Raw genomic sequence first — 22,109 nt, 5'->3', positions numbered from 1 at the left:
GCTGGGTTGGATACCGCCAGCTTGAGTGCCTGACGTTAAAATCCCCAACTATCACTAGAGTGCTCCCCTTGGCCATTTTTGCTGTCTCTTGAAATAATCTGTCGAACGTTGCTCTTTTATGACTCGGGGAGCTGTAGATATTAATTATGAGGACACGCTTTTCTCTGGTGCCTTTATATGTGATTTCAGTTATTATATGCAGCATGTCCGTTCCTTCTATGGGTTTGTGACATATTACTGTAACTTTCTTGTCCACCAATGTTGCGACCTTTCAGTTTTCATCTTCAGTACAGAAGGTCTCGTATCCCTGCAATTTTGGGTTTGTTCCGGCTTCTTGCAATGCTATGACAGCTGGCAACCTTTGTTGTGTTATCACCAGCTGTGACCGTTGTCCAATTTTACGCCGAAGCCAGCGGCAGTTCCACTGCCATATTTCGCACTCTTTTGAAGCGTGCTTTTGATGTTTAGGAATTGTTTGTCGCCTAAGTAGTGGCCGGCAGGCCTGGCTTGTTGTAAACTTTCTCTGCTTTTTCTCTTATGTTACTGCCTGTGACATGCTTTCGCAACGCTTTCGTGAATTCTATTTGTTGTGCCTGAATTTTGTTGTCCAGAACGTATACTTTTCGATCTACCTGTGCCATCACCTGCTCTGTAATTGTGGGTATCACTTTTTTATTGTATCTTTCAATATCGACAGGGTAATTACGGTGTCGCCTTCTAAATTCGGTAGTTTTTGCCTTTTCTGTCCTGTCTGGGCTGGTTTAGGTCCTTGTTCTGGTTGCTGCGTTTGTTGCTTTTTCAATTGCCTATTTTCTCTTTCTAGGTCTCCTATTCGCACTCGCATTAGATCTAATTCACGTTCTAGGCGCGTGAGTTGTGTTGTTGTTTGGTGTGGAGGTGATTGCTGCCCATCTCACCTTGTTTTTGGCTTCCTTGTTATGCTTCTTCTTGCTCTTTTGCTGCTGTTGTTTTGTTGTTTGGCCCCTCTCTTTTTGGTTTGGTCACTGTCCCTGGAGTTGGAGCGGTCTCGGGAGCGCACCTGGAACTGGCCCCGTCTGGTGATGCAGAGTCCTCGCGGTCCTTGCAGAACCAGCGTTTCTTGAGAATCCCGTGGGTATGTGGTCGGCTTCGACGTTGCGACAGTTGTGGCCAGCCCCTTTGGGGGACCCATTTGAGTTTCTTGGTGCGTTCCGATGACGCCGTGGGATGAGCCCCCCCCCCCCCCCCCACAAGGCACACTCTGGTTCACACGTGTGGTCCTCAGGAGGGTCCCTTAGCCAACAGTTGCTGCACGCCTTTACGGTTGGCGCTGGGCAAACGTCCGTTCTATGTCCCTGGCTTTTGCACAGTTTGCAGTATTGTCGGGTGGGGCGTTCAGGCACACCTGGCAGTTCCCCACCGTAATAGTAGACGAAGCGTGGCACTATCGGTCCATCGAACGTGATCACTGGTGGTTTCAGACTTGCCGAGCATCCGGGCTTGGACGATTGTCACTCCTTGCGTGCGCACTCGGAGATGTCCTTGGAGTGCATCTTCTGGGGTTTCGCGTTCCAGTCCATGTATCACTCCTTTAAGGTATCCTTCAGGGGCGGTTATGTAGGTGTTGATCGGATGTTTAGGGCCGTTGAGCTCCAGCGTTTTGATCTTCAGGATCTTCTCCGCCACTTGTTTGTAGGGGGTACTTGCAATAATTATGTTTGACCCGTTGCGGAGGCGAAGCGGAAATTTATGGCTCTTGCAGGTCTCCAGGGTCGCCGCTTGCACATTCTATCGCTCGTGCAACTTCGTAGGTTTTAAGTTCTTTCACAACTAGCCCTGGCTTGGGCTGCATGATAAATTTTATGCCGTTTCTGGGTGGCGGCGCTACGCGCGTTCGCCGTCAGTCCCTTGCGGACGCTCCCCCGCGTTTAGCTCGCCCTCCTGCAGGCGTTCTGGCGTCGCAACTGTTGCCCTCGCCTCCGCCTCGAGCTCCGCTGTCATCAGAGGCTGCTCGCACTTGTTTTCGTAAACTTTTTCGCTCACGCAACGATATTGCAAGTTGCCACTGACCGTTCTTGGCTTCGTCGTCTTCCCTCCTCGTCGTCGTCGCTGGTAGATTCCACCTGTACCACCTCGTCAGGTGAGAGGAAGTCTTCTTCAGCATCTGCCGCAGATCCCACTTCGGTTTTGATGGCTTGGTCATCCATGTCCATGGTGTCCTCGGCTAGTTCCGTGACGTTGTCCGTTGGGATTTGGGCCATCGCGGCGCTGCGCTTGGGCCGGGAACCAGCTACCGGGGTTCCGCGCTCCGCTCCGTCGTTAGGCTTAGCGTGGCGGGCCGGCATGCTGCGGCGGTGGTCTTATAGTTGTTAGAGTAAACCGGGTCCGCTTGTCCAAAATATGTGATATGAGCGTGATCCTGGTGTCTTCCTACACAGCTCCTGCAAATTTGGTGGTGGTCACGTGGTTTTGACCGCTGCTAGGCACGATAATTGACGGCGCCGATGCGAACACGTCTGCACTCCTCGACGCCACCTGGCGATCTCCTTGACGTGAAATCGTGCCTAGATTTTGAGCCCGGAAGTTCTGCTCGGACATTTGTGATTCAATAAAGTAACAATTATATTCTCTTCAGGGTTAAAGAAATAAACGTGTCGGGTTTTTCATAGCTCTGTGCGCAATCTCCTTTTCTTCCATTTCTCGTAATTTTCGGAAAAAAACATGAAAGAACGCAGTTTTTTTCATGCCCCTCAAAATTTCATGAAATTTTACATCTCTAAGTAGTAGTAGTAGTAGTAGTAGTAGTAGTAGTAGTAGTAGTAGCAGTAGTTGTCGTCGTCGTCGTCGTCGTCGTCGTCGTCATGAAGGACCATGGTACACAGTCGCAGTGGGTGATTGGCGAGGAATGCAGGGCCGAATTGATGAAACTTTTCATGCGTAACTGCTCTTTGGCATTGGCCGGCCGTCTTCACTAATCAGATTTCCACCATCCGGATTGGCCCGCACATTCTGTTACAAACAATTTTAGCGTAAGCATGTTTTGTGAACACGGACCCTGGTTTTGAGAAAAGCTATTGGTAAATTGTTTACGGTTCTCTGCATGAGGCTTACCAGCATTTCTTCTGGGGTTTCGAGGTCCGCGACCATCATTTAACGCAGGAATGTAAATGTCGAACATATCAAGTCAATACTTTAACAACTTTGCTTTGACAGCGCAGCTCCCCAAATGCAAGTCTGGCGGCGCAACAGCAATTCTCCTTTCAATCTCTTCCCGCCATTTCTTCAAGCTCACTTCAGTTCTGAATCTGTTGTAATTCTACATGGCTGGCTGTCACAGCCAGATGCCAAAATATGCTCCGTTATAAAAGCTAAGTACTGTGTTTTTTAATGGGATCCTCAAAAGAATGCCTAGCTGAGCAGTTTCGAGCTCCAATTAGTCATGTTGTGAGCCTCGGTGTGCGCCTCTCGTAGAGGTCGATGACCGCGCTGATGGCGCAATCGCCAAACGCATCCACACATGTAAGGTCACCCGAGGCATATGCGAATCTTGAGCGACGAGCACACGCGCTGCTGCCTCAGAAGAAAGGTCAAACACTATGATGTAGCGGCGTTGTTCAACTACGTGCGACAAACTCAAACACCGTCGCCAAACAAGTGGGCCCGCCGATAAGAAGGCAACGGCGGCGTTGCCCTGACAGCTGGGCGCCTTCGAGAACCCCCGCATGACATTCTGGCTGTGCATTTTCTTGACTGGGCTCACTGCGAGCTGTGCGCGATCCCGTTAGCTCGTTATTTTTCGGCGCATTCTTGAACACTGCACGACCACTCCGTCTTTCGTGCGCTCCACGAAATAGAGCAGCCGATAACCGTGGTTTCCTCGGTGAGATACGTTTCCTTACTCTTCTGTACAACTCAGTTTCATACCAAGCAGGTTTACGCAAGTACTGAAGTCACGTAAGCTTAACTCGGCGCGTTTCGCAGTGCAGCCTATGCCAACAGCATTCTTGGCATTCTCAGACCAGCTTTCTTACCGGCTATCGATTTAACCGCTCTCGTGGGCCCATCCCGAAAATTGTGCAGTCTAAGAATGCGTGCCGATTCCGCAAATAGTGCAGTTTGCAAACATGGGCCCATCCCGTCGGTAGTGACGTCTAAAAATGTGGGCCTAGCATTCTTTCACGGCACTCTTCAATGAAAACAAGAATCCGTAAAAATTTCTTCCCCTTCATTTCTGGCTCAAAAGAATGCTATCCGCATGCTTAAATAGTCGTCGTAGAAGGGTACAGCCTTTTCTTTTTTAATCTACGGCATTGGATCTACAGCGTTTGATTATTAGATTTCGTAAAGTCAAGCATTCTTTTCGCCTCTCTGTGCTTATATATACTTTGCGAATTACTATGCTGGATCGCGAGTGCTGTGGCCGCTGCTCACGGACACCTGCCACTCCACTTCTCTTGTGGTAAACAGGTTCACCTGCGACACGTTCCGTCTAGCAAATACGTACGTCATAGTTTTGCGACATACAGGTATGGGACTTGATGTTGCATCGATTTATATGACGCATACCTATATATTTCTTTCATATAATGTGACTTCCTATTTCTTGGTCACAAATGTTAGTATTGAGCAAGTGTCCCTAGAGCCTTCCTATGAAACATACTGAATGGAGGATAGTCCTGCAGAGCTAGCGTTTCTTTGATGAAACTGTCTCTTGGATTATCCAACCCTCGCCTTGAGATGCAAGGGTTTGAGTGGATGCGTCTTTCGTAAAATTTTCCGCAACAGTTCTGCTCTTAAAGCAATTTCGTTGTTTTTCATTTTGCTTGCTTTCTTTTTGTTTGTTTATTTGTGTGTTTGTTTGTTTAAGTTTGTTGATCTCAATTCAGGCTTTATGTGCAGATATAAATGTCCATGAGTTCTGGGACTAAAGGCGATCGAAAGTGGCTAACGGGGAGATCGGCCCCTTGTGTGCGTCATGCTGAGTGCGTCAAAGATTTAGGTGTGCCAAAAGTGAATTTGGCCCTAACGTATACTTGACCTTGTCTCACGTACTTGAGTACTATGTCGTTGAGGTTTAATCCCACGGCGGAGCCCCAGACATCTACAATGCTGGTAGAGACTTCTGGTGACGCACTGTCTAACCAGACAGCACGCAAAACTAATACTGCAGTGACTTAACTGATGGTGTAAAGCGTTGGTAGCGACATCGTTATAATGCCGTCCTTTTTCTATTGTCCTTCGACAACAGCACTGACGCAACACAAATATTGTAGCGTGAGCTACACTGGCCGAGGTTGAGCAGTTTTGCGTGGCTCCTGGAGAGCCGTGCTGCACATGCGCGGGGAGCAGTGACGTCACACGGCGCACAGCTGGCGCACCGGGGCAGCCGCAGCGCGCGCCTCGCCGGTCTGACGCTACGCCGGAGCCACTTGATAGCGTCTCTTATTCTGTGCGCATGCGCAGAGGAATCGGTGGGGGCATACATATAGCGGGGCGTTTGCCAGTGTGGTATAGTCATGGAGGAGAGCGAAATTGCTGCTCAGCGGCGCAGAAGAGCGGAGAAGCTTAACTCATCTGATCCCGAAGTAGTTGCCTGGCAATTAGCAGTTGAGCGTAGGAATAATGAACAGAAGAAGGCTAAACGTGCTGCGGAGACACCGGAGCAAAGGGAGGAACGTCTAGCACAGCGGCGTCGCCAGGAGGCTGAGCGACCTGCCCGACCGTCTCGGCAGCAGCAACAACAAGACGCCGTCGATGACGTCAAGGCGTATACCGTGTGTGTGTGTCATTGAAGCAGCAGTAAGCATGATAATCAGGCTAATCCTAGACAACCAGGAAAGCTAAGAATAACCAGCTGCACCTTAGCCCATGCTACGTATATCCTGGCATAGCCGAGCTAATCCACTGCAATTTTTTTTTTTTTCTAGCGCAGTGTTGTTGGAAAAAAGGCCACAAGACGTCAATCGACGCCTTGCGAATGTCGTCCGCGACTCTGATAACCTGTAATCTGCAAACGATATAAATTTCATTAAAACAAGTTTTTGAACAAGTCTCTAAAACTCTATAATGTCCACGTCAGCCCCTTGACCCCGAAAATGCATGACGTTACCATCTTGTGATGTGCACTCCCCGCAGCGAAGCGAGGGATTTCTCCCCGTGTGAATACCGTTTAAAGGACAACTCATCTTATAAATAAGATGAAGTTTGACTAATCTAGGGCATTAAGGTCGTTTCTTTATTAAGCATGGTATAACATTTATATTGCGGAGTTTCACGTCCTCAAACTGCACAGTGTGTCGCGAGGGACGGCGTTGCTCTGGGCTCCAACTTAATTTTCCCTACCTGAGCTTGTTTAACGCGCACCTAGCTGGCAAAAGAGAGCTCTTGCATTCCTTCTCCATCGAAATGCGGATGGGAAACGGATGGGAAACGGAAACGGAAACGGATGGGAAACGAACCCATAACCTTGCACTCAGTAGCCGAACGGAATAACCACTCAGCGGCCACTGCAAGTGAAAGCTCGCGAATTTGACGTCGTTTCTTCACCACGTGTAACACAACGCATCGTCACAATTTCAGCTCACTCAAAAATCAGAAGCTCCACCAGTGTCTGACAAAGATGTAGGAGATATTAAAGCTCTGTATTTGCGGACTATGTAGAAATGTATAGTCATAAGGATTGACCAAATCACTCATCGCATTACCATCATTATGTCATCATTAAGGTGCCGGATTCGGAAGTGAGAACCTGGGGCTCAATTCACAGAAGATAATCTTTTGTAAGTACTATTTGCTATCGGCCAGCCGCCACCGCTAATAATATTTCTAACATCAGGATTTGCGGAAATGTTCTCTTAGGAACAATTCTAGCGTAGAGCTTTTTTGTAAGTATGGGCCCTGCTGCTCTCGCAGTAAATGCAGAACTGGAGAAATCGCTGACGTATTCAATTCTTCCTTCCTTTCTTCCTTCCTTCCTCTATCTTCCCTCGCTCCCTTCCTTCCTTCCTTTTTCCTTTCTTTCTTTCCTTCCTTCCTTTTTTTTCTTTTTCTCGTTCTTCCTTTCTCCCTCTTCTTGTTTCCTTCAAGTATAAAGTCGATGTGGGCTGTTCGATGCAAATGTGGACGCTCCCCGCCCCACGGCTCGCTGGTGTATGTATGCATGCATATGTTCGGATTACTGCGGATATTACGGAAGCATCCGAGGAACAATCGAGCACTGGACATGGACAGCATGGTCGGCGCACCCAGACAGCGTTGCGGGATCGCTCGCGCAGCATAAGAACTGCACCGAGGCGAAGTCTCGAACGAGGAGAACGTGCGGAGAAAGCGACTGGCGACGCCGAGGCGACAGCGAGCAGGCAAGCGACGCGAGCTCGCGTATCCTTCGTTCCTCCTCGTTCAGGCGCTGCAGCTGTGGCCACTCCTTATACCAACAACGCCGTTTGCCGCTGCTATACGGCTGCTGCTGCTGCTGTTGCCGCTGCGTCGCTTGTCAAATGCACTCCAAGAGCGCGGCGCGCAAACGCGAGCTCTCTTCTGCTGGGCTTGCACGGGTCTGCTCTCGGCTCCCGCAGCACTCAGTGTTGCCGGAAGCGCATTCACTCCTACCTTACGCTGCAAGTGCGCTTTCCCGTCCAACCTCGAGGCAAGTCACCAGTTTTCGTATACTTTATCGTGGTCGTGTGTATGCTGCCCTTCGTGATTTCCTGAGATTCGGGTTATTTAGCGCTATATAATACGACGAGTTGCATATAGGCGCAAGTTGGAATCAGCTAGCGTAAGGCAAGGGTAATTGGAGATCGAGGGGAGAGGCCTTCGTCCTGCAGTGGACATAAATATAGGCTGATGATGATGACGAATACGACGAAACATTGTCACAGCATAAAAAACGCGTCTGTGTATTTATTTATTTATTTATTTATTTATTTATTTATTTATTTATTTATTTATTTATTTATTTATTTATTTATTTATTTATTTATTTATTTATTGTAGCTGTGTGTTTCGGTGTTTCGGTGTTTTAGCTATACCGAACATGATTCCCGGCAAGCACGAACTGGTCCAAACCAAGATCCTGTTGTCTTGGTTCTTGTTAAGTAAGGTGCAAAGGTGGAGTTAACATAACTTTAAATGCGATTTGTATTCTCAGGACACTTCACACACTTTCTGGTATGTTTGTCTCTGCGCTCTAGCCGTCTTTCCACGAACTTGGGTCACTGGGTGGCATGGGACTGCTGTGCTGAGGAAACGACGCGTTCGAAACCAGCCTTTCGACTAATTTAGATCACAGAGTATCTGAGACGCTCTTCTCTGAACCTCTTTGATGCCACCTTGCGTCACTCAGTATGTACCACTGGGTGTGCTCCACTCTTCAATAAGACATTTTTTTTATTCCTCGGGATCTGGGCTGAATAGAACCTGCGTCTTATACATTCTGACTGAGAAATAATTTATTTATGTAATGACTCTAGGGCTACTTGGGGAAGTGGGTAAAAAGCACGGAACTAAGTATGGTTCGCTATGAAAGCTTCGCACTCGAAGCTTTACAGTGAGCAAAAAAGTGTCCCTTTCACGCTAGCCCATGGTGAGATTCAGTCCTCAAACGATGTCACCTCCTTAAGGCCGGTAGGCTACATATCCCGGAAGTTCATGACTCCCTCAAATTCCAACACGAGGTGGTGGACATTTGGAGTTGCCTCCTCTGAGCAAGCATAACACTTCACCTGCGCAGGTGATTGCGGACACGCGCCACGCGCGGACTTCGTGGCGGCATCGCTAGATGTCGCCGCGTGTCCAGGCTAGGTAGGTGAGTACTGAACTAGGACCAAAAAAGTAAGTAAGCTCTGTAGAAAGCAGTAGAACAAAATACTTGAAAGATAGACGAATACCAGACAGTTGGCGACAAAGTAGAATGAAGTTAATTTATAAAGGTAAGAGGGAGAAAGATAGAATCCACTCGTATAGACCGTTGACCCTTACATCGTCAATATACAGGTTAGCGATGCAGGCGATTAAATTAAAGGTGCAAGCATGGGCAGAGAATAACGGTATATAGGGAGAACTTAAGATTGGCTTCAGAATCAGTAGGCGTCTGGATGATAACTTATTTGTTCTTACTCAGTGTATTGAATCACCCAGAGAAGAAAGGAGACCGCTATGTATGGCTTTTTTAGGCGTTACCGGAGCGTATGACAACGTAGACCTCAACACATTGTGGGATATTCTGGAAGGGCAAAGCATGCATAGGCAACGACTGTATACAGCTTTTGAGAGAGATTTACCAAAATGCAGTTTTCGTTGAATGGGAAGTGATGAGGAGCGAGGTGCAAGTTGATATCAACAAGGGACTGAGACAGGGGTGCCCTCTATCGCCGCTGCTGTTTATGGTGCACATGGTAAGGATGGAAAAAGCGCTAGAGGGAAGCAATATCTGGTTTAATCTCTCACACAAACAGACGGGTACAATAGTAGATCAGCAGCTTCCAGGTTTGTTTTATGCCGACGACTTTGCGTTACTAGCTAACAACCAAAGTGATATGTAACGTCTGTCTAATATCTGTGGACAGGAAGTCGAAAATTTAGGTCTGAAATTTAGCGTTAAAAATTGGGTCTTATGGTATTCAATGAAAACAGTGAGTATACAATGTTAATACAGAGGTAGGAAATACCTCGGATAAAAGAATACAAATTCCCTGCTGGATGGATAAACGAAGACGATAGATATCTGGAAACACAGGAAAAAACAATAATAGCAAAGTGGAAGAGAAATGCGACCATAATGAAACACAGAGCGCTATGGGGATACAATAGGTACGAAGTGTTCCGGGGTATGTGGAAAGCTGTAATGGTTCCAGCACTTACATTTGGAAATGCGGTTGTTTGCTTGAAGTCAGTGGTACAATCAGGACTCGATGGTAACCAAAGGTCAGTGGGACGCGTCGCGAATGGGTGCTCTCACGGGAAGTCTACAAATGAAGCTGTGCAGGGTGATATGGTGAGTTTTAAAGTGAGGGTAGCTCAGAGTAAAATTGAATATTAAGAACGACTGAGGAATGTGGAAGAAAGTAAACTTACTGGGAGAGTGTTCAGCGCTGGAAAGCCATTGATTCACAGTGGAGGAAAAGAACCAGGAAGCTTACCAGTGAGTGTACGACCGATATGGTCAGCAACACGGCAACAGAGGACGTCAAACGCAAAGTGAGACAGGCTGAGACAATTTCATGGGCGGCGGCAATGGAAAAGAGACCTGCTATGAGCAACTATTTAAGAGGAAACAGACAATTTATGATAACTCAAAGGGAAGCTCTTTACTTTTCGAAGCGAGCTCAGGATGCCTTAGAACATGAATTTATAAAGCGAGATACAACAAGGAAGAAGAAACATGTGTTTGCTGCGCTAAAGCTAGGGTAACCATGTGTGGAGGAAACAACAACAACAAGAAACGATGGAACATGTTTCATTAGAATGTGAATATATTTGCCCAGCGGCCGATTTAGGCACCTCTGGCCTCCTTGAAGCCCTTGGGTTCAGCGAGAGCAGGGGGAAAGTAAACATTTCGGGAATACAGATTAGTAAATGATTATTAAGAAAAGTAGGCAGACGACAAACAACCGAGCATACAAAAACAAAGCTCCCAATAGGGATTTCATAGAGTTTGGTGAGGGGAATATTTCGTTTTTTTTTTCCCTCTTTAGATAGGTAGGGCATTAGGCAATAAAATAACAAGAGCTTGGTGGTGCAACCCACCGCCCCGTTCCAAAGGGGAGGCTCCTAGCATCCATCCATCTAGGAGGCTATTCGTCGCCGTCCCGTTTCCAAGGAGATGCCAAAAAGACATCATCATCATTAGCAGCAGCATCATAATCATCATCATTATCATCAATGCGCGAAAGTGTACCCCGGCAACAGCAGACGCCTCACACACGACGAGTTTCGGCAGTGGCAATACACGGTGTCTCGCTATACATTGCTTCTATGCTAATCGCATTAGCGTCGACATTCACCGTGAAGGGGATTCTGCCGAAATCTTTTTGCTTGTAAGCTGCTTGACATTGGCTGACCACTTTCGCTGATATTGAGTCCGCCATCATGATCGTCTGGCATCTGTTCTTACGAACAGTTCTAACTGAAGTTGACCAGAGCGGGCAAGGTTGACCATTACCACTCGATATAATGCATACGACCAGTGTGTGCCTTTCGTGTTCCTCTCATTGGTGCCTTTCGCGTTTCTTTACCATTTCTAACGTAAGACCTTATTTTATTTCGGGAATACGGCCGCGAGTTTGTACATTTTCTTTTCATGTTTAGTTCTTGCCGCCCTTCGTTATTTGCTTGCATGAAGCCACGCCCCCACTATCAGCAGAATCTGCCACGGACGAGAGAGATGGTTAACAAGTAGAGTTGAGAAAAAGATCAGTGAAAAAATACTGTCCCAGAAGCGGCATTGCCGGTTGAACTATCGGGGACACCTTCTCACTGACGTGACGTAACATTCAGCCTGTTGTCTCATGGGAGCGATGGGCCTAGCCTGTCCACTGGCCTATCCAACGAAAAAAAATTAAATTATGGGGTTTTACGTGCCAGAACCACGATCTGATTATGAGGCACGCCGTAGTGGGGAACTCCGGAAATTTGGACCACCTGGGGTTCTTTAACGTGCGCCTAAATCTAAGTACACCGGTGTTTTCGCATTTCGCCTACATCGAAATGCGGCCGCCGTGGCCAGGATTCGATCCCACGACCTCGTGCTCAGCAGCCCAACACCATAGTCACTGAGCAACCATGACGGGTCCTATTCAATGAACGCGCGCTGAAATTGATACTACCGAAACTGATAGGCCTAGAATAAGGCATTAGCATTGACATAAGACATAGCGCGTTACCAGCAGAAACGTTCACTTTCTCATTGTTCACAATATTTAAATTCTTCACAGGCTTTAGGATACGTTTGTGTCTGCCATGCCCTGGCATTTGAACGCCCAATCTTTTGTTTTAAAGGCTGATGCGTAGATAGCACTAGTATAAATAATTTTGAAAGTTTTCTTATGCATGGGACAAGCTGGTCCCTTCACAAAAGGACTGGCGAGCCGTTACTTCGGTATTTCTTGAATCGGAAGTATGAACCGCCGTTCTAAAGTGGAATTTTCTAAAGTGGATGCTCCCGCAGCTTCGTACCAACAAAGGTAAAGCCAGCACTTGCCCATCCTTCACCTCGTAAATAAGAGCCTTATCGGCTGGAGTCCACTCCCATGTAGATCAAGTGATTGTGCGGTGTTAATGTAAATGCTGACCTAATGAGAAAATAACAGCTGGTTGTTCCCGACGATGGTGTTATCTTCAGCTGGATATTGATGGCTTTTTTTTCAGTAAAGTTTGCAAGGGAGTTTAAGTTGCTCATTAAAACAAGTAGCACAAGGACACACGTCGGCCAACTCAATTCGAGTTATCATTTGTAATTAGTACACAACACCATTTCTTCATGAAATCTAATCTTAGTCCTCCTCTGCTATCTGTTCGACGTGTAATTGCACATCTAGTACTCGTTCATAGGCTTTATCATCATCCTACACTGCACACGCAATTCTTTACAAGACCCCATTGTGTATCACGCCGTGTTGATCACTGTCACAAAGTTGCGACCTGTCCATGTAACACAAAGCATTTTTCCCAGTCTCTTTTCCCTCGCACATGCATGCATAGATCGGAACCACCTTCCCGCTGATATTGTAAATATGACTGATAACAGCCTTTTTCGTGAAACTTTAGCTAACATTGCATAACCGGGATTTTTTTGTGTGTGACACAGCAGCTAGCATTGTATAGAAAGAAACTTTTGGTAATCTAACAATGTGTTTTGTACATATTAATCACTGTGCTTTGTTTACTTCCGATGTACCAAATTTTCTTTCATACCACGCTACCCTATAATGCCTTTGGCCAGGAGGGTACGTTAAATCAATAAATGAATATCTGTACAGCAAAGCTACCCATCTTAAACTCGTGGAAAGCTCGGGGAAAGCGCTTCTTTTTCTGCGCTAGTAAGCTAGCAGACACGGAGTAGCAGGCAGCAACTCATTTTTGCGAGTATTATAATGTAGCTTCTAAAAAAAAAGCACGTAATCACTGGGTATGTACTGCAATTAGGAAAAGTTCGTCAAAGGACAGGGTTGCTGTTTCTCTTTCTTTCTTCTATGTACGTACTTTTCGCTCAAGGCGTTCGATGGCAGTTTGAAGTACGTCTTCCAGAAAGCTGACCACTGCACCAAGCGACACTTATGTTCATTTTTACTATAGGACAATCAGCACAGCCGCATATTCCGAGACCGCGGCCTCACCCTTCCAAACACGATGCTAAACCAAGTTACGGCCTCTTGATCGCACACACAAATTGATTCGCACACGCAAATCACCCGGAAGCGCTTCAAAAAGGTCTTCAGCTGGATGTTCCTCGTCGTCACGTTAATTCTTAAAACAAATAGCCAATGACTTTATTTTTTCGCTCTTTCTTTTCTTTTTTTCTTTTAAGACGATATTTTTATATAAAATTTTAGCCCCTTATAATGGCGTTTGTCGCAGGATCGCCATCTTTATTATTAAACGAGTGAAAATGAGAATATTAGATATTTTATATGGTCAGCTATTCTATGATCCCAATTACACCCCTCATGGGAAAAAAAGGAAACCCAAATGAAACTTGCCACTCTCTTCCCTGAGGGAAGCTGTCGTCGTGGTCGTCATCGCTGTTGTTGTTGTTATTGTTATTGTTGTTGTTGTTGTTCTTGTCGGCGTCATCAACTTCACAATACATGGCCACATGCCCTAAATATAACCTACAGGTCTGTACATCAAATGTATTCAGCCTTCATAATCCGGCATATCAAGTGAGCAAATATTATCGGGTATGTCACAAGATGCTGTCCTCAGTGACAGAGCTGTTTGGAATATTACAAGCCTCAAGATTCATTGCCGAAGTATTCCGAAACCAAAGGGCCCTACAGAATTGATTAAAGAATTCTGCTACCATGCCGATCCCTTTATGGTCAACAAAAATATCAGACCATTCCTTTTCTCGCAGGTCACGTGGTTCGTTTCCTATAGTTATATGAGCTAAATATGTATCGGATGAACTAAGGTGACAGTAAGATAAGCTACAGCAGCGCACGAATAAAGTAGTCTGACACTGGTTAGATTTTCCATCAGCATCATCAGCAGCAGCAGCAGCTGCTGCGTATTTTTATGTCCACTGCAGGACAAAGACCTCTCCCAGCGATCTCCAATTGCCCCTGAATTTTCTATATCAGAACCCCAAAAATGTTCTTCCCACCCTACCGCACAATCTTTACGAGGACATGTGATTTGATAAACAGTGTTTAACAGTCATCACTCCTGCAGTAGAAGTCACTCATTTCTGCGAGTTTGAATAAAACCTTCCTTGTCACATTGTGCGGCCATTCAATAAACACAAACTCGTGTGTTAACTCTTTATGTATTCACGCAAAGCTTCGCTGTATATAGATTCCAACTCGTTGGATCTGCAGCATTTTTAGTGGACTTACTGATTTCATGACCAATGACTGAAATTACTTGATTAGTCTACTCCGTACTGTTCTACTTTTATTTATTTTCATGTCTTGATGTCGCGGCAGTGCTGTTTTTTTTATTCTTTATGCGCTAATATAGATGCTAGAAGTAGGCATACACGAAAAGTATTGTATATATGAAAACCAATGAGCCGGCTGATGAAAAAAAAAAAACACTCCATCGAAAAGAGGATGCGTGACTGCTATCTGCAACTACCCAAAGAGGAGTTATTGATGGTCGCTTTCATTTCTGTGACTCTAGCAGTGCGGTGATGGTTAAAATGAAGCGAACAGATCGTTTCTGAATTGGTTCAATGACTTGCATCTGGGTAGATTTCTGAAGGCAGTTAGGGAGAAAGTCAATATACCTCTACATAATCAATATACTTCTTCCAATTTTCCCAGCATTTACTAGTGACCGATAAAATCTTCAGACAGACCAAAGACAGATAAATTGTTCACAGACCAGGGGTAGAAAATTTTCATACACGCAAAAAAAGACGAAGTGTTGACAGTAGAAGAATCGACATTTGGGCAAGTCGGTAATGGCTGAACATCTTGAAAGGGCCGTTCCACAATTCTTTCCGCACATAGCAATCAGACTACGAGTGAGATTATTGAGGCCTACCATATCACGAAAGAAAGGAACGCGTTGTGTAAGCAGGCCTTCATTAATGTTGTATGACAGGGAATTTTCATTTTTAAACCGCTTCATGCAATAGCAATAAATTACCGGGTTTTGACGTTTGCCTGTGCAGTGATAATGACACCATCGATGGGAGATCACGTGGGTATAGGTGGTAGTACTTAAGTATGCGTAGGCCATGTAATGCGTAGGATGGATAACCGGTGGACCATTAGGGTTACAGAATGGATACCAAGAGAAGGGAAGCGCAGTCGAGGACTGGCAGAAAGCCAGGTGGGATGATGAAGTTAGGGAATTCGCAGGCGCAAGTTGGACTACGCTAGCGCAAGACAGGGGTAATTGGAGATCGCAGGGAGAGGCCTTCGTCCTGCAGTGGACATAAATATAGGCTGCTGCTGCTGCTGCTGCTGCTGCTGCTGCTGCTGCTGCTGCTGCTGCTGCTGCTGCTGCTGCTGCTGGCTGCTGCTGCTGCTGCTGCTGCTGCTGCTGCTGCTGCTGCTGCTGCTGCTGCTGCTGCTGCTGCTGCTGCTGCTGCTGCTGCTGCTGCTGCTGCTGCTGCTGCTGCTGCTGCTGCTGCTGCTGCTGCTGCTGCTGCTGCTGCTGCTGCTGCTGCTGCTGCTGCTGCTGCTGCTGCTGCTGCTGCTGCTGCTGCTGCTGCTGCTGCTGCTGCTGCTGCTGCTGCTGCTGCTGCTGCTGCTGCTGCTGCTGCTGCTGCTGCTGCTGCTGCTGCTGCTGCTGCTGCTGCTGCTGCTGCTGCTGCTGCTGCTGCTGCTGCTGCTGCTGCTGCTGCTGCTGCTGCTGCTGCTGCTGCTGCTGCTGCTGCTGCTGCTGCTGCTGCTGCTGCTGCTGCTGCTGCTGCTGCTGCTGCTGCTGCTGCTGCTGCTGCTGCTGCTGCTGCTGCTGCTGCTGCTGCTGCTGCTGCTGCTGCTGCTGCTGCTGCTGCTGCTGCTGCTGCTGCTGCTGCTGCTGCTGCTGCTCTGCTGCTGCTGCTGCTGCTGCTGCTGCTGCTGCTGCTGCTGCTGCTGCTGCTGCTGCGCTGCTGCTGCTGCTGCTGCTGCTGCTGCTGCTGCTGCTGCTGCTGCGCTGCTGCTGCTGCTGCTGCTGCTGCTGCTGCTGCTGCTGCTGCTGCTGCTGCTGCTGCTGCTGCTGCTGCTGCTGCTGCTGCTGCTTCTGCTGCTGCTGCTGGCTGCTGCTGCTGCTGCTGCTGCTGCTGCTGCTGCTGCTGCTCTGCTGCTGCTGCTGCTTGCTGCTGCTGCTGCTGCTGCTGCTGCTGCTGCTGCTGCTGCTGCTGCTGCTGCTGCTTGCTGCTGCTGCTGCTTTGCTGCTGCTGCTGCTGCTCTCTGCTGCTGCTGCTGCTGCTGCTGCGCTGCTGCTGCTGCTGCTGCTGCTGCTGCTGCTGCTGCTGCTGATGGATGATGAGATGATGATGATGATGATGATGATGATATGATGATGATGATGATATGAGATTTAAGTATGTGTATGCTTTCTGATAAAGTTAGTTGCGAGTTCAGCGCTTTCCTGGGTGTCTTTCTGGCTTTTTGTCTCAATCGTCTTGCGCTGCCCCTTCAAGAAGTGCTGACAGACCAGCGACTGACGAAACAATGAAAACCATGCGGAAGACTCCACAAATGCCGATAGGGTCACGGGGGCAGCTCGGGATTTCGAATCGAGGCCCCTAATATCGCTAACTGCGTTCTACTTTTCCGCAGTTCTCAGCGCCGCAGGCCCATAGCACGAGCAAAACACGTGAGCTTGACAAAAATAGAAAAAAAAATGAACAGCTGTGTGGCGCTCTGATAGATGCGACTGTAGCTAGAGAGCGGTGATGGGGAAGGGCTGCAGTAATATGAGTGGCAGCGGCATTTTTATTAGTATGAAGGTATGTACATGAAGCGGTGCAACGGCGCTTCTCGTTTATGCTTTGGTAAAGCCCGAAGTTACGAGACACGCTTCGAAACATTCGCAGAAACGCTGAAAACATCCACACTTTTCATTAGAGGATTTGGTGAGTTCAATTTCCAATCGTCGATGCAACAGGTCAGGGGCTATTTTGTTGACGCGAAAAGAGCTGGTTAGTGTAAACAGCATCGGGTTTTAAAGGTCATCTGAACTGTTGTGGAGATATCAGTTTCGGCACTTATTGCTATGGCTGTTTGCTAGATTGCGACTGTGGCTCGACGCAGTCGGGTAAAGGGACGCTACAGGTGAATGTTAACTAAGCCGTGTTCGTCCCTGGCTTACGTTTCAGCTGTAGGAAAGCCGGTATTCTTACAGGGCACCTGATAAGTCAGAAAAGCTGTAAACAACGAAATATTAACGGAGACGCTGATCTGACTGGGTAGTGTTTCTGGGCATGTGCTCAATCTTGGTCAATCCTCCAGAGAACTTTAAAGCGGCTGGACTCGAGACTGTTCTTTGAGTCAAAGATACTCGGACCGTGACCACACTCGTCACTGGCAAAAAAAAAACGATTCTTGCACTAGTACACTACTTCAAGTACGCCGGTTTAAGAGAACGCCTTTAGTGTCCCTGTGCAGCATGCCACGTGGCACGTGCACTCAGTGCTCACTCTCTCCCTCTTTCTATTCCCCCTTTCCCTTACCCCGAGGTAGGGTAGCAAACCGGACGCTCGTCTGGTTGACCTCCCTGCCTTTCCTCTCCTTGCTCTCTCTCTCTCTCTCTCTGCTCCAGAGTAGAAGGCGAGGAAGACGCCACACCTCAATAGAAGAAATGATCTCTCTCTCTCTCTCCAGAGTCGGTCCCTGAGTATTGCCCCTGCGCATGCGCTCATTCTTGGTCAATCCTTCAGAATGGGTATGTCCCACTGTCGCGCAAGTTGTATAAAATCCTAATGTATTTAAGTAAGTGTCGTACTTCTCTCTCTCTCTCTCTCTTAGCACACCTCTCCTCACAATTCCTCCTTCCACAAGCATCATACGTCGCCTTCATCCTCCTGATATGACTGCGTCGGTGCCTCACAATGCGCTCAGGATGTTGTCGTTTTACTTGTGCCTTCTTGTGTCCGGGTTACGTTTCACGTAGCATCAAAAGTGTTCCTCGCACTGTGCGTTTACCTGATTTGTGCTGTGTTTTACAGGCTCTTTAAGCTAGCCTTGCATTAATTTTTTCCCCAGCCAGCCGAAATGTAGTGCTTACAGCCATGGCTAAAGCCGACAGCCGTACTTCACGACAGAGACCGGTATGTCCTGACAGATTTTGACTGTTATCTTTGTTCTACGCAGCACGCAGTCTTTTGTGCGGGCCTCCCATGATCGACATCGCAGAGCAGACATCTTGGTGCCAGCGTCCGGACTGCGCCAAGAAGTGCGTGAGCAGCATGTGCAACGTCGCTGACAGATAAAGGTGGCCATTGTCAGGAAGGGTGAAAACAACTCACGCTCGAAAGCTGGCGCGTTCGAGCCGTCGCTAGTGCAAATCCAGCGAAAAGATAGCGATCACCCAGCATCCGCGCAGAACAACAACAAAGCTGATCAGGACAGTTAACGCCTTGCACCTTCACAGAGAGTCCGGATAGACCAGGGAAAAGACTGAGGCTGTCTTCGTGCTTGACTCAAACTTGGTATAGTAGTGTCTTTTTTTTTTGTTAGTTTGCTTGTTCCACTTGAAACTTGCAAGTATACATGCATACTCAAGCCCACCCATCGATAGTATTCGGATGAAGCTTCACTTCGGATTAATAGTATTGAACTTCACTGGGCAAGCTGTGAGGTCAACAGTCTTCGAGACCCCGGCAGGTCTGCAAGTCGCCTGTGCGCGAGTGATACACAGCTCGACCGTGAAAGAAAACGTGCTTCAGAAAACAAGAACTCCATGTGAAGTCAAGATGCTGCCATAAATTGACGGACGAGGATGTGCGCATTTGTATAGTTCGAGCCCTGTCGTCCCCTCCGACGACTCTGCATGTTACAAGCCGTTAAACCAAATTTGAAGTTCAGTTCATCTAAACAGGTGTGGTCGAGACAATCCGAACCAGTCGAGCGTTTTTAAATTATTACTGAATAGTTTCTCGTTGAAGCTGCTCGCCTCCACCAAAACCACCAGTGTTCATATACGTGTCAGTCTTGAGATACTACTGCACTACTCGTATTCATGTATACCTGTAGCTTCACCAGCAGCACATTAACAGGAGCTATATCGACGGTGAAAATCTCTCGAGGAGCGGATACCAAACCAACGACGTTGCTGCTCCTGCCAAGTACAACCGGGACAACAACCTAGCAAGAGCAACCCTCACGCGCTTGTAAGTCGTCGGAGTAAGTTCAAAAGGACAAGCACGTGTTCAACAGGCACTGAGAAGCCACCGTCGCCATGGCAACAACCACTACCGACGGTACCCTCCAAGCACCTTCCGCAGCGGAGACAACAACGGTCACCTTCTTGCCAGCCGACGAACCGGACATGACGTCAACGACCCGCACGGAGTTCTGGATGGCTAGCACCGGCATCCTTATGTCTTCTGTGGGCTTCTTCTGCGTCTGTCTCGGCCTCTCGTATCGGTTCCTGGTTGTGACCCTGGTGGGATACGTCATGGCGCCCGTGGGCGTCGTCGTCTTCGTCGCGTTCCTCTTCCTCTACCAGACGAGTCGCAGGCTCAAGTGCCAGGCGGCAGCGGAGGTCAGCGCGTCGTGGAAGTACGACAGAGTCAACAGCGACCAACTCGATCCTCGAGACATGCCGTTGGTCGCGGTGCGCACGACGAACGGCTTCAAGACGGTCGTCGCGACAGAGCCCGTAGTGCCGTGTGCACCGGACGTAGTCGCCGGAAGTGTGAACCGCCTTCGGGACAGTCATGTGTGAGGCTTGTTGTAGCCTGTCAAACTATTTCCGCGTCTTTCGCGATTGAAAAATTCATGTATACGCTTTGTCCCAATTGTGTAGGCCAGTGTGCGCGCGACCGGAACTTTTTCGATAACTAGACAAACAAGGGCTCATGTGGGACTCCCGTTGCGTGTACAGGTATCTTGGGGATCGTATCTAACCCGACAGACTTACCGTGAATGCATGGGATGGTTACGGCACTCTGCCGCCGATGAGGCTGAGAAGTGGCAGAGTCAATTCCTGGACACGGGGACCAAATTCCAGTGGTCGTCAAGTCTAAAAATATTCGGGTACCGTGCTAGGGGTACACTTTTAAGAACGTCAAGCAATCTAAGTCAATCCGGTGTTCTTCATTACCGCGCCTTTCATTGGTGACTCGCATTGATTTAGGAGGTGAATGCCCATCAGTGAATCACTGAGTAAATGAACCATTCAAGCCCTATCGGACTTTCAAATGCTGGGAGTACCACACGAGCAGAGCTTCGACTATGCTTCAGTCATTATCGTCTCAGTTCTTTAACAGGGCCCTGAACCACCCCTCGGGCTTGGTAAAATAACACAGTCCACGGCTAGCATACGCTGTTGTGAACATCTCAGCCAAGCTCGGCTGTCGTACGCGGTTCGTGGAGCTCGCAAGCGGAACGCGAAGTCACCTTTCTCTCAAACGCTCTCTTTTCAAAAGACCGCACGATCCTCGCTCTTTTCTGTGTGCTTTATTTCGTAATAAAGCACACTCCAATCAATACACGGTTGCTATTGGCCGCTGCAGTCAGCTACACCGCGGCCGCCGCGAGGTGCCGCCACGAGTCCAGTGGCTAAGCGCAGTGTGGCTCGCTGAGGACAACCGCGTTTGGCTTACGTTTAGCGTTTAGTAGGCACCAAAATAAGAAGTCCATAGTTAAACTTGAACTGCGCGCCACGGTGACGTTTCGGACTGCGCGCCAAGGTGACGTTTCGATAAAAAGTGGTTCAGGGTCCATTTAAGGTTACAGAATGTTGTGAAGTATACTAGCTGCGCTGTCAGAGAGCTCCCTGTGGCATCACTAATTTGTGCCTGGAGACATTGCGCTTGGAAGTTGTGACATCGTAGAGCGCAGAGATATGCTCCAAACGAGCCCCACCATGCAGCTCAGAGGTAACTCCGGTCGCGCGAGCATTGCGCTGTATACACCGTTGCCAGAGGTTGCAGCATCAACGTTGCTGAGTGAGATTTTGTTGGTGCTAGAGGTAATACTCATTTCAATACAGCAGAACAAAAGAAAATGCGTGCCTTCAGTGAAGCGTCAATATGCTTTCGTGTATACCTGTGAAATTTGCTTGAGATGTATAAATGCTGACTTCGGCGCAAGAAAAGCTGGTCCTTGCTGCATGTTTCATAACCAGTGCAAGGCGTGCTGCTTTAGAGGTCATCGCTTGTGATACCGGAGCACGTTCTCAGCGTAGCTTGAGAAAAAAGCCCCTGAAGTGGTTTGAGAAAAACCTTTGCCTATACTTAAAAAACAAACAAGAGGTTGTTGCGTACAGTTTACACGGGGTAGCTTTGACTTAACTGGTTAAGCGTACTCCCCGTAGTTGGCTTCGTGCTCGAAAACCTTCCGTTATCAGATGCGGTCGTTACACAGACAATACGCCTCTCCTCTGTCTTTCATGAAGTTTAACCTTCTGTTACTTTGGTCTCTAAGGCTAAAAAAGAAAGCAAAATATTAAAATCGAATGTCTGCCTCCCCACCTGCGACAACGTATAACATAGAGTACTCGACTAGTATTTCTTGGGTAATTAGCTGGACTTCCGGCATGAACCAACTAGGGGGGGGGGGGGGGGGGGGCGTCGCATTTTACATGCCTATACACAAGGTACACCTGGTACTGCTCAGATATTAGAAGGATGCTCTGCAAACTTGCAACCATTGCACCACATAGGAGTGGAATGAACCACATTTCATGCATGCTTGATTTTACACCTTGGATCCTATCCCGATCTATATAGTGCGACTCTATATTGTAGAGCCAGTCGCGTAGAGATTTAGAATGCACCTTACAGAAATGGCTCAAAGGAACAATGG

The 22,109-nt window shown here is 47.9% G+C and overlaps 2 protein-coding genes across 3 annotated transcripts in view; one reads left to right on the top strand and one right to left on the bottom strand.

Annotated features, from left to right (window-relative positions):
* The window catches only part of LOC119452849 (uncharacterized), a 92,956-nt gene extending 71,176 nt beyond the window's left edge, over window positions 1-21,780 (top strand). Inside the window, exons 1-2 of one of the 2 annotated variants that reach the window (XM_037714802.2) lie at window positions 3,747-3,859; window positions 18,450-21,780. In XM_037714802.2, the coding sequence (XP_037570730.1) occupies window positions 19,537-20,025 (489 nt within the window). In that variant the 5' untranslated portion in view covers window positions 3,747-3,859; window positions 18,450-19,536 and the 3' untranslated portion in view covers window positions 20,026-21,780. Of the gene's footprint in view, window positions 1-3,746; window positions 3,860-18,449 lie in introns of those variants that run through there. The other variant, XM_049667324.1, reaches the window with a different exon arrangement.
* LOC119452727 (antifreeze protein Maxi-like) lies at window positions 15,712-18,369 on the bottom strand (the record flags this gene model as incomplete). The annotated part of the gene is made up of 4 exons (XM_049667155.1): window positions 18,364-18,369; window positions 16,263-16,544; window positions 15,959-16,156; window positions 15,712-15,927 (listed from the first exon to the last, which is right to left on the bottom strand). Coding segments are annotated over exons 1-4 (702 nt in total), but the record flags the coding sequence as incomplete, so codon positions are not given.
* Window positions 21,781-22,109: the final 329 nt, after the last annotated feature.

Source organism: Dermacentor silvarum, chromosome 5 (genome assembly GCF_013339745.2).
Source record: "Dermacentor silvarum isolate Dsil-2018 chromosome 5, BIME_Dsil_1.4, whole genome shotgun sequence".
NCBI lineage: Eukaryota > Metazoa > Arthropoda > Arachnida > Ixodida > Ixodidae > Dermacentor > Dermacentor silvarum.
The sequence above is the reverse complement of the archived record's forward strand: the minus strand, read 5'-3'. Positions and strand labels throughout refer to the sequence as shown.